The 13,345-nt window shown below is 40.6% G+C and overlaps 1 protein-coding gene across 1 annotated transcript in view; it reads right to left on the reverse strand.

The window, feature by feature from the left end:
- Positions 1-2,164: 2,164 nt before the first annotated feature.
- Positions 2,165-13,345, reverse strand: part of LOC137977507 (uncharacterized) — an 18,659-nt gene continuing 7,478 nt past the window's right edge. Inside the window, exons 10-12 of the mRNA XM_068824748.1 lie at positions 8,629-9,280; positions 5,505-6,185; positions 2,165-4,943 (exon numbers count right to left, since the gene is read on the reverse strand). Coding sequence (XP_068680849.1) covers positions 4,797-4,943; positions 5,505-6,185; positions 8,629-9,280 — 1,480 coding nt within the window. The 3' untranslated portion in view covers positions 2,165-4,796. The remainder of the gene's footprint in view (positions 4,944-5,504; positions 6,186-8,628; positions 9,281-13,345) is intronic.

The raw sequence follows: 13,345 nt of genomic DNA on the forward strand, positions 1-13,345 counted from the left end.
TCGAGAAAGACTGGGCATGAATCAAGTAAGATCTTCATTAAGCATGCGCTGCATGTTGCTAGGATACAGTTTCCAACCCAGGCCTAAGTGCTTGCCTTTAAGCAGATCTCGCTGCCATCTTGATTTTTCATTATAACCATTGGAAGGGTGCTCACACTGGAAAAACCAGTTTGATGAGAGAAAACAAGATTGACTAGTCCAGAAATTCGGGCTGCAGTGGCTTCAAAGAGTTGATGCGATTCAGGCAGAGCCTCCTTTTCTCCTCCTCAGTAAAGAATAAGATGAAAGGAGGCTCTGCTCACATGGTGCCTGTTGCTTGCTCGTCTGTAAACTGTTGGTCAACAGTTAACCAATAGTCAGCCAATAGACAAAAATGGAGATTCAAGTGATTCTTGCACTTACATGGACAATTGAAGCAATATTTGTCTCTTATAGACAACTCAAAAATTCAGGTGGGTCCAGTGGGATTCGAACCCATGGAGGTCTCTGCAATGCTCTATCAACTGAGATATGAAGCCCCTCAGTTGGGAGCAGGTCAATTTGTTAGGCTCTTTTGTTCCCATGAGAGGAGTCAATGAAGTAGTGGCTTCATACTACGAAAATCACTGAATTGTGGAATGGGCTCAAATTTTTATATCGTCGCCACACCCACCCATTGTTGCTGCCCCGCCCATTTTCATTGAAGAATTAAGTTGGTTTGTGAGCTGGATGGGGCACACTAGTAATGTGTGCCATCCAGCTCATACCCAGGGCTCAAAGTTTACGACCAACTGGTCACATATGCGACTAGAGTTTTGGCTGTGTGCCTAAAAAAGCATGTGTGGTCGCACCACCACGCCTTAAAAGCCAAAATACGGTGTGACTTCTCTAGTGCTTACTCACCTGACCATACTAACGTACTCCGATTGATAAATATAAATTTAACATAGATATAACACAACCAAGCACCAAATAATAAAGTTTTGAAATATCCTGATTCAATTCTTTTATTTGTTTTTGTTGTGTTCAATACTGCCGGAATAGGCCAATATTGCAACATGAAGCCTGAGTCGCTCTTTTTGGAGCGTTAATCGGCCCCTTGCAGGATAGTGATCACATGGTACAAATCCGCCATACTGGGACGCAAATTGCCCACTGGGACATCTAAAACAAAGAAAATTAAGATTAACTAGCTTTGTTTTAGATGTCCCAGTGCGCAATTTGCGTCCCAGTATGGCGGATTTGTACCATGTGATCACTATCCTGCGAAGGGCCCATTAAGTATTCTTTTGGAGTAGGTGCTCCAAGTATTTGAAGCTGTGCACCTAAAATTTTTAACTCTGCGCTTAAAATTTTGGCAGTGCACCTAAAAATTTACATCTGGTTACACAAGTGCTCCCAAAGCCAAAAATAAACATTGAGCCCTGATACCAACTTAACAGTTCAGTGATTTTCGTAGTATCTCAGCTGGTAGAGCAATGCACCAGCTACGCAGAGGTGATGGGTTTGAAACCTGTAGCAGGCACCTGAATTTTTCACGTGTCTATAATCAGAGACAATATTATTGCTTATTAAATTCTCAACCTTCGTTAATACATTTCTCGTGCTCTGATTGGGTTACTCAATCTCAGTTATCAGCTCTCATACCTTAGTTTGACCTTATGATTATGGCAAGTGATTGCGTTAAGCGTTGCATGGAAATTTCTCTCTGAATAAAGCAAAAAAAAAAACGTTTTTGTGGGAAGTTTGGAAAGATTACAACAGTTCCACGCGAATTGCTCGGAGCTGAATAGTTCACCGATGTGGTGCCTAGTGGTGGATATTAACTGAGCCACAAAGCTATTCACACCGACACCGACGCTATCCACTGTTTTGATATGTACTAACAATGGATATCCGAAGTTTGAGTAGCCAATCAGCGTGCACATTCAATGCTATCCACTGTTTTGGTATAATGTAATAATAATAATAATAATAATAATAATTATTATTATTATTATTATTATTATTATTAGTATTATTATTAGAACAATCACAAGGTAGGGGATATCCTATTTTCTTGGATTTAGATTTCTTGGAAAAATGTCATATATTTCTACTTATTTCTCCCTTCAGTCCACTTGACACCCTGATATCTCTTGATCACCACACAATGTCACTTCATCAACAAAAACAGATATTCAGTGAGATGCAATAATTGATTTATAGATCATACATATGGAATCATGATTTTACAACTCCATTCCTCTCCCAAATGATTACCTAACAGAGAGCACTCCTACACAAATGCAAGATTAATGTTCATACTGAAGGAACTGTACTAAGCAAGAAATAATTAAATCGTAGTTAAATGTGCTTTAAAGGGGAAGTAATTTCTTGGGCACTCAACCGATGGCTGTCAGCAAGAAGGACTAACATTGCAGTTGAGAGAAACTCTAGCAGTTGCAAGGAAAGCCTAAAAGATACAATCAAGGCTTGAGGGCATTACTAAACCACGAAACAGTGAAACTCTGAAACACCACTGTGAGAGTTGAAAACACTGACTACCCCAATGGACTACCTGCTTGTTTTTTATTCATTTGTTTGAGCAGGTTAAGTTTTCGCAGCTATTTAGCTGATGTGGACCTGCTACACCCACCCACCCATATACTCACAGAGGACAGCCACAACACTGGGAACTTCATCCCCTACTCTTCTCGAATAGTGTGTGGGTTCTTTAACGTCCCATAGGGAACTAATGAACATGGAAGATATTTGTGAGACGGGGCCTATGGTTTCTAGTCCTTATTCGAGAAGACTTGAAAGTCTAACTATTTGTGGATGTAGTTACAAAGGCAGCACTTTCTCCTCAGTTATTTAAAGACCCTGAGTGTTGGTCCGGCCTGAGTCGAACTCACAACCCCCCGCATGGCAGCCCGGTGCTCAAACAACTGAGCCACTGGTGCATGGAGTACTATTGATCGTAAGCAGCGTCACAATTAGTGCTAAGCCTAAACACCCATTTTAAACGGGATTGGTCACCAGCATTTAACTCTAACCACCCATTTTAAAAAGGTTAGCTTTTGATAAGATAATCATTGTTGTGATGGCTGATTACCTGGTACTTCATGTAAGTGAAGTGAGACCGTTTCAAGTCAAAGTGGATGAAAATAAACAAGATGCATACAATGTAAGTAAATAATCAATTTAGCTTTCAATAGTACTCATTCGAAATAGTATTTTAAGATTTAGTTTATTTTAGGGTAGTCCATCGGGGTAGTTCATGGATTGGGGGTCAGTGCATTGAATACTAACTGACAAAGGTTGGATATTCAGATTGAATATTGTTCTTGGCTTAATTAGTCCTAAAACGTTACTGCTCTCAATCTGAATCTGAATCCTAATCTTAATCTCAATTAATTAGGGACAAATAATTATCCTAAAACAATATTTAATCTCAAAATCCAACCTTTGTTGGTTAGTATTCAATGTATGGTTGGGTAATCCATGGTGTTGTGCAACTGCTGAAGTTGCTCTTGAACTGCAAGGATCTTTTATTACAACGGCAATTCAAAATATAATTATGGTTTTCATATATTTCACTATCATGTGACGAGAATGCAAGGAATACTAACTCATTGACCAATGACAATAGAATGGGTACTCAATGTGGTACGGTATTATCAATGATACAATCTTAGAATGCTGAAGACTTAAAATTCATTTGCTTTGTTATAACATATTCGCTATTTCAGCCATCCCATAATGCAATACATTTTAGGGGATTATTTACATAAAAACGAACTATCTGCATTGGTCTGCACTGTTGACGTCATTCACCCAATATAACATCAATTGCAACTAGGTAGACTAATAGTTCTACAGGCAACACACCCACAACTATATAATGAACTTGGTTCCCATCGCAACTCACTCTTTTCCAGTCCCCACCAACCTGATTTCAATGTTTTTGGTGATCTTAAGACATAAGCATGCAGTCTGCTTGAGAAGAAGAATGTTGTTTACTATTTTCAAATACAGTACTTAATTATCTCTTTTTGTTCCAGAGATATGCAGAAATATGCAAATTTGTCAGGTGGTGATGTCATAAACTCAACCAGATTTTGATAACTATGATGAAAAAAGATATCTCAGCCAATTTGTATCAGAAATGCTTCAATTCAGATTCTTTGCAGTGAGATTCTAGTAGATGTGCTCCACAATATGACATACCAGTTTTGTTACCATGGCAACATACTGGGTTTCAGACAACCCTGACATTAAAGGCTTTGCTGGTCACCTTTGGCATTCTAATTTGATATTTGCTAATGGTGCCTCATCTGCATGATCCTGCAGGCATATAAATATGTTAGGTCGAGTTTGTTGCCTTGCTAAATGTTTTTCTACTTAATGTAGTACATAGACCTTTTTGCAGATACGGCGGTCATTTTGATTTCTATTGTTTCGAAAGCGATTACAGGATGCTCAGGCGACAAATAAACTGGGCATTCCATAATCGCTATTTGAAACAATAGAAATCAAAATGGCCTCCGTATGTGCAAAAAAGGTCTATTAATTTGTTGCTTATAAGTCTGTAAAACTAATGTATTAATATCAATAATGATAAAAATGATGATGACAATGACTACAGAATATTCCCATGGAAGGTTGTTTTGTTGTACAAGGTGGTTTTAACGTTTGGATTAATTTTGTGGTTGAAAAAATGTGATTATTCGTAGAAGTTTCTAAAGAAACAGTACAAAATTGCTATTAATATTTAAATATTGGACAGAAATAAATAGTTATCTCAAATAAGTGTGCTCTTTAGTACAAATGTATTAATGCTGTGGTGGATGAGGAACTGGTCCATGCAAGAAATATGTCTGCTGTCCGGGTGGGCGTGGCCCCGGAGGTCCATGGGGCATTACCCTTCCTACGCTCTTTCCAATCCAAGATTCCATTTTGGGACTTTTTCCTATTACGTCCTGCAAAGCAAACAAACAAACAAACCTAAGTGAGGATAAAATAACTCTTAAAATGATAATTTTCTCTTTGAAAGAAGAACATAACAATAATAATTATTGTTACAGTCACTGCAGTCAAGCTGCAAATGACTTATCTAATTTACACAATTTTTTATTTATCTGTATTAAGTTCTCAGTTCTGTAAATTAACCCAATGACACCTGAACTACCTTGGACCTTCCCCCTTGACGAGTAAAATTGTCCCGCGTTAGACAGTCAGAGTAAAATTGATTAAGTCCCACTCTAGGAGTCAATGGGTTAAACAGAAATTTAGCAGACAGACGAGTCCCTCTTCGCTCACTTGACCCCACAACTGCTGGTGTCCTTGACCACCCCCTTTCCCGACAGAACCTTTTTGCCCACTGATTTGTCTTCTACTGTAGATAACGGTATTCACAATTTGACTGATAATGATTTGTGTAAAAATCATAATAAGACTTAAAACTGGGGCCAAGTGACAAAACTGTGAAGATTTTTCAGTGTCCTGTTTCAAATCTAAAAGCAAGAAAATATTTTACTCACCATACCCTTGAGAAGTGCCTGTCCATCTGCATGTGCTAATGGTCCATGGGGTGGACCAAGGGAACCATAACCCATCTCTCTGTCATGCAAATATCCTCCATCCATAGGGCCCCTAGAGGGAGTGGTATGAGAAGGCAGCTGCAGAGACTGGTGTGCTTCCACTTCATGAGGACTCCGTGGAGGTTCAGGTGTCCTTGGCCTTACAAAGTCACTTTCACCATCTTCAGGAAGTGGATAGCGTCTTTGCCCCATTCTAGGGCTAATAGGCCTAGGGGGTGCTGGCTCTGGAGGGTCCTTTCTAAGAGGTCCCAGGTTACCATGTCCCCAAGGAGCTGGTTTGCTTACACGAGGATCCACAACCCCAAGTTTGCTGGCACCAGGAGGGCCCAACCCTTGAAGAGGGGGCACCATCCCTCTTGGGGGTGGGAGAGGAGACACCAATTCTCTCATTGCTGGTCCCTTTTCTTTCTTCTTCTTAGCTTTATCCTTTTTTTTCTTTGAAGCTACTGTCATGTTTTCTTGTTCCTGCTCCAAATGATAATCATCTTCACAAACTGAGATTTTGTCCACATGAGGAGAGTGTTTCTGTGATGAATTTTGGGAGTGTTTTGGAGAGCAGATAATCTCTTGAGAGGGGGATACCAGTCCTAACTTCCCACTTTTGTGCAACTCTGAAAAAGTCTGTGAAACAATAAGATGAAATGAAGACTGTCTCAGAAATGGCCGAATATCTTGTAAAACAGAGGGCCATCTGGAGAAATTAACTAGTTTTTTTTGTAAATGCCAAATTTGATGCATGGGAATTCTATCAATTAATATTGGATACTTCAAACTAAACTCAGTAAGATCTTGGATCTAAAATAATTATAGATTGCTATTACATGCAAGATCCGCAACAACTCTAACATCACAAAAGTAATAATTGCATTCAACATTAGGATACTGCAATTTATAATCTTGGGTATCCTGTGCATAGGGTGAGCTTTAGAAAGTTTTGTTTTTTGTTCGTTTGCTTTTTCAGTGCCATCTTGAATTATGTCATACATGGATGTACATCTCGGTATTGATACTACATATGCACAAATGATGATCACTCCCCTCATAATATTTGCAACAACACGCTGACTTTTGGAAAGGGACATTTTTAGTAAATAATAATAATAATCTCTCACACAATTTCATCAAATTCCAGATTTTCACAAATTTACTTTTTGTGATGTCATCACCTCTACACTTCAAACTTTTCCACTTTTAGCCACGTTCCACAAGCCTCACATAAAAATACTATTCCAATTGAAAAGAAAGGCATTATGATAGATATGGCATCTACAAAAGGCAGTCCCAAGATGTATATCTTGATGGTCTCCCATCCAGATGTACCAACCCTGCCCAACAGAGATTAACGTCATTGAACTTTTGTCGTGAAGCATCTCAAAGGATTTAAATAGAAAGATGAGTACTGAATGAATCAAGCTGTTTGTTAGTACTGATCAGTGTCATGATTCACAAGTGTTCCTCATGTTAAATGTACTTTTAAAAATTATTTACACAAAAATTAGAACTAATAACCACAACAATTCACAATTTAACTTGCTGTGAAAAAGAAGTTCAAGAGAACTCAGGAATGATCAACATGTTAGCCCTTCTCCTTTGGTTCAATTAACAAAGCGACTGTGGAACGAACTTCAATAATCCGAGATTACTACTAGTTGTAATAATGATGATAATTATTATTATTATTATCTTGTTTTCGCACATTGGATTTCCAATGGAACTTCAGTACTCCAGGAAGCTTGGTGACAACAAGTCTCCTCAAACTTCTAGGACCTTCCTAAGAATCCTTGCTGTGTTCAGAATCACACTTTTCTGAAGCTTGTCTATCTTGGTCTCTATCTCTATACCAATATTCTCTAGTCTCCTCCATTATATGGATGATCTAAAGCTTTACGCCAGAAGAAACGTCATTCAAAGATGAATGAAGTAAAAATTCAGAGAATATATAGTGAGATAAAAATGATAACATAGAGTGAAATTAGGGGAAAAAAGGTGATTATGAATTTTTGTTACAAAGTATGCGGTATTGTCCTGGAAGTGGGCAAGAGTTATTGTCCACGTCCACGTCAGGCGTGATAGAGGTGTGTCAAGATTCCAGAAATTTCCTGTTGCAGAAATTTCCTTTGTCAATGATCGATGCATTGTTGAAGTCAATGAGGTGGTTGTGAGACCAAGCATGATTGGCAATTCTGGAACCTTTGGCTGCCGTCTTCTGCCTGTTCCGCTAATTCCAAGAGCAACTGCCACACCTCTATCACACCTGACGCGGACAATAACTCTTGCCCACTTCCAGGCTATTACTTTTTAACAAAAATTCTTAATCACCTATTTTTCTCTATTGTTATCGTTTTTATCTCACTATATAATTATTATTCTCCAAATTTTTACTTCATTCATCTTTTTGCCCGTTGAAGACCACAGTTCTCGTGGTCGAAGCTTGCAATTTTTAACATTTTTAGCCAGAGAACACCCACTCAAGTTTTTTATCATGACTCATCCTGGAGCCCTGCGTTCCTTCAATTTTTTCATTATTATTATTATTATTATTATGTACATGAAACGCTTTAGCTCCGGCGGATGTTATGCCGACATTACACCAAAGAAGCGAGCCATAGCCAATGGCCAAAGGTCCTTTGTGTCATTTCTTCTCCTTCAGCTGTCCAACACCTTCCTTAGAATCCTGGCTGTGCCTTATTATTATTATTATTATTATTATTATTATTATTATTATTATTATTATTAACCCTTTGACTCCCAAAACCTGAACCGGCCATACTTAGTATTTTACTCTGTCTAACGCCTAGCGATTTAACTGGTCAATGGGGAACCTCCAGGAGTCAATAAGTTAACCCATTCACTCCCCAGGTGCCCTAGGATGCCCCCCAGTTGATAAGTAAAATTGTCTGACTTTGGACAGAGAGTAAAATCTGTTACGCCTCATTGCCAGGAGTCAATGGGTTAATTATTACTTATTTTATTGTTCCTTATTAAAGTTGAATGCTTCTTGTCTTAATGTGAATCAACAACTTCCTCCTTAAATGTTAATCGTATCGTTCCCTAAGTTGATTACCTCTTGCCGTGAATCAACAGATTCCTCCTTAAATGTTTGTGGCTTTGAATCACTGTCATGTCCTTCAAATTCCTCATTATTAAGTTCTTCCTCATTGTCACTTCCAAGGCTTGTAGCGCTAAGTTCAACACTAACGCTGCAATTATCAGCGTTGTCAGGTTCACTGTGTACACTGGAGGCACTACCACGCCCTTCCCGCAAGCCTGCACTGGAATACCCAAAGTTATCTTCACAGTCAATCTCAATTTCACCTTCTTCGACATCAATTATCTGATCCTTATCATCACCTTCGATGTCCAGATTACTAACAACTACAAGAACATCACCATCTTCAGTACGAAGATCAAAACTTGGAGCTTGATCCATCAGCTGTCTTGTGTCATTATCATTAACAAATCCAGTTTGCCGTATCAGAGTACTCTGGCGACGCTTCTTATCATCTGAGTCGTTAGTGTTATGGGTTTGCTCATTTCCCATACTGACTGATCCACTATGAACTTCAAATCCTTGAAGATCCGAGACATCAATGTTCTGATCATGCAAACATCCTATCAGGTGCTCATCCGGCGTGTCTGTCGTATTGGCTTGATCAATGCCAGTTTGAACTGGAGATACAGATTGTGGTCTTGGTGCATATGATTGGTGGTCTTGCCTGTTGAAAGCAACAGATAGCTCAACATGGTGGTAATAATAATAATAATAATAATAATAAAATGAGAAGAAAGAGAAGCTGTGCTTTGAAGTAGCTCCATAATTCTATTTCATAGCCCTATCTAAACAAAAGCAAGCCAAGCTCGAAGCGTCTAGGCATATTCTTAAGTACTTCTGAGTACTTTGCATCTTGTTTATCTAACAAGGAGACGACCGAGGGCAGATTTATACGATTAGAAGTTGAAAGTGAAGTACGCTAAACCGACACTATGGCAGATCTTGAAGAGCAATCACTAAACAGGAGGAATGCGAGAGCGGGAAGGATAAGATGGTCGGAACAAATGAACAGCAACCTGTTGGATTGCAAGCGGCAAGCGCTATTACTCACAAAATCGGAGAATCCACCAGTTAAGGATAATGGAAGATGAAAGGGGTATATGGAACTTATGAAAGAACTATGGGATCAAATAGGACACGAAGATCTAGGGCTCACAAAGCAGAATTTACGAGACCAAGCCGCTCGACTTGAAAAATCCTTAGGCAGCATAACTAGTACTATCACTAACGGAATAAAAGCGAAGAGAGGTGGAGATAACGAAGAAGGGGTCTTAAATAACAGACGCCAAATGGCAATAAATGCTGATCAAGAAGAACCGGATTTGAATACAACCCTGACCCAATATCAACAGCGTGACAATGGTGACCTTTTCTCACAACCAGATTTGCGTACAACCTTAACCCAAGATCAAGAAATGTGTAGCTTGTTAGAGCCAGCAAACAGAATAATGGAAATTAGCACCCACCCTGGCTTCTATTCCCAACGTGACATTGACACCAGGACAAAAGAAACACTATCAACAAAAGACTTGGAAAAAATCAACCAAGCAGTTAAGTTATTGACGGAGCGCTACGAGGTAACACCAACGCAGAACCCGTTTGGTTTTCTGTGGTTAGCTAATTGCGTTCTTTACTCGGTGGTTTGCACGTTTTTGTTGACGAAAGGATGGAAAAAACAAGGGCCAATAAAGGCAGACAGACTGCACGACAGAAAGGAAAACCTTAAAAGAATTTACGACCAGGAGGTGGGGAAGATCAGAAAACAACTGTCAATTGTGAAAGCGGAAATCGAGAGGTTGAAAGAAAATAGGAAGATCACGAAAAAAGGAAGGAAAAATAGGTGTCAGCTCCAAAAAGAATGCAAAACCATTTCTGTGGCAGGTTTGGTTAGCTACATGGAGAAAAAAAAAGTCGAACTACCAAAAGTTAAAACGTGGGTTTGACAGGAAAAAAAAACAAGATGTCTCGCACGTAATTAACCAACAGTTTAACACGGTCCCTGGACCAGTGCTTGCGAATTTGAGTGAGATGTTGAAGAGGGACCCAGAGAATGAGCGACCAAGATATAAAGATCCTGGAAAACGTGCTCGAGATGATTCGCGAATGTTTGAAAACATTGAAGAGGCGAGCAGGTTTTGGAGAAAGTTGTGGGAAGAGAGAGGGACTGGGAATAAAAACGTGGCCTGGTTGCAGGAAGTAAAGATCGCAATCTACAAGCAAGTACCACCACCAACGGCCAGCGAATGGGCTCTCAAAGTAGTGGAAGCGGTCAAAGTCCTGTCCAAGAAGCGCAACTGGAGCGCCCAAGGGCCTGATAAAATCACTAACTTTTGGTGGAAACATGCTGGCACCCTGCACAAGGGTGTGGTCGATAGCTTCAAAGAAGTTTCTAAAAGCAACGAAGATACCCCAAGTGGTTTTCTGAAGGGAAAACCTCCCTCATTCCGAAAGAAAACGAGTTCCTGAGTGAAAATCAAAGGCCTATTACTTGTCTGAATAACATGTATAAGTGGTTTACATCTTGCCTCCTGGCACCCATGGACCAACACCTTGAACATTATGGCCTGATGGAAGGCCAGCAAAGAGGAGCGAAATCAGGGTGTTTTGGTACGATGGATAACTTGCTAATCGATAGAGCAGTAGTGCTGGATTGCCAGAGAGGCAAACAGAACTTAAGCATGGCATGGATTGACGTGCGCAAGGCTTACGACTCTGTCGACCATGATTGGCTATGCGCAACGACTGATGTGCACAGGCTTCCCATCTGGCTGGGTAAGGTCATTCGCAAGTTGTGTGCGAGCTGGAATACTAAAGTAGTAGCGACAACAAGGCAAGGGCGAGAAACTTCCAGAAAAATAAGGTTCATGAAGGGACTACCCCAGGGATACGCTTTGTGTCCTAGATTGTTTACACTGTGCCTGAACCCAGTAGCGTGGCGTCTGCGGGCAATGGAGGGATACCGGTTATCCAAGCCTGTAGGAGTCAAAGTCACCGATCTCCTGTATATCGACGACCTGAAGGTCTTTGCTGCCTCCAAGAGCAAGCTGAACCGAGTGCTGAAGGAAACTAGAGGAGCCATGCAGGATATTGGCCTTCACTGGAATCAGAAAAAGTGCTCAGTGGTACACATGAAGAGGGTAGCCCAAGTGCTAGACGAGTCTGCTATGGGGATGGACAAGACAACTACCATCACGGCTCTTGGGGAGGGAAAACACTACAAATTCCTGGGGGTTCTAGAGAATGTTCGGCAGGATGAACGGCGGAACTAGCGTGTGCGGCTAAAGAGTATCTACGCAGGATATCTATTATATGGTCCAGCCCCCTCACTGATTGTAACCGTGTACAGGCAACTAATCAGTATGCACTCCTGGTGCTGCAGTACTTAATGTGGACACAACATTGGTCTCTATCAGAGTTATAAAGAGGTGTGGACAAAGCAGCTCGGAAGATCATACAGTGTAGTGGCAAGCACCCAGCTAGCCTAACTTCTTTGTTACAATTATCTACCGAGGGAGAAAGGGGCTAGAGGCCTGCAATCAGTCGAACATGAATATAAGATCACTAAAATCAAATCGCTACTGAAATTGTATCAGAATTCGGACCAGACTGTGGAAGCAGTTAGAGAATTTGAAAAACACGCCATGGCATCAGGCCACCAGTCGCTTGTAAACGAAGCAGCCAAGTACCCTGAAAAACTTAACATCACACTTCAGCTTGATATCCTAAATCCAGTGTGTGTTACAACGGAAGGAAAGGTGGTGACTGCAGCTAGAGCTGGGAAACTGCTGAAGAAATCTCTAGAGATGCAGTTCTTGGAGATCGCTAAAGACAAAAAGTGGCAAGGAAAGTTATTCCGTATCAGATGGGACGATGATAGCCTAAGCATAACCAGCTGCTTCGCATGGCTAAAGGTTGGGCTACATGCCCTACATATACTTTTGCGGGCATGTATGAGCTATATGAACAGTTGTTAGTTACGAAGCTCTACACAAAGGAAAAGACGCAAACCTCCACTGATGGTGAAGTCCTGTGCAGGTTAGGTGGGAAGGTAGCTGAGAGCGTTGCACATGTACTGGCTGGATGTTCCTCCCTGACACAATCCAAGTACCTATACAGGCATAATGCAGCTTTGAAGATTCTGTTTTTTGAGCTCCACCGAGAGCATGGGTTAATAGAAGAGGTTCCACCATGGTACTCACCGGCGATGCCAAAACCAGCCTACCAGATCACCACAAGTGAAGTGTTTTGGGATATTCCCATCTATGCAGAGCACAACGAAGTAAGAGCAAATCGGATCGACGTGCGTCTTGTCAGCCACGAGAGGAAAGAAGTTTACACGATTGAAATGATCTGCCCATGGATTGAGAGTAGAGCCAAGAAAGATGAGGAAAAGACACTCAAGAATGGGCCCATGGTGTGGGAGCTGAAGCAGAGATACAATGGTTACAGGGTTGAACAGTACAACATAATAATTGACGTATTGGGTGGTTATCCTAAACACCTAGAGAAGTCGGTGAGGAAGCTAATAGGAGCGAGAGCGCAGGGCGTACTTGAGCGGATGCAGAAGTCGGTCATCTCAAACACTTTGAACATTGCCAGAACATTTAAGATAAATACTTAGTTAGGGAGCTAAGGACACTAGATTTTAGGTTTTCTTTTTTCTTCAGAAATCCAGAAACACAAGTGTTGTTGCAAAACCTGTATTTTCCTGATTTTCTACGCAGTTTTT

The sequence above is a fragment of the Montipora foliosa genome, chromosome 11, assembly GCF_036669935.1.
Source record: "Montipora foliosa isolate CH-2021 chromosome 11, ASM3666993v2, whole genome shotgun sequence".
Classification (NCBI taxonomy): Eukaryota; Metazoa; Cnidaria; class Anthozoa; order Scleractinia; family Acroporidae; genus Montipora; species Montipora foliosa.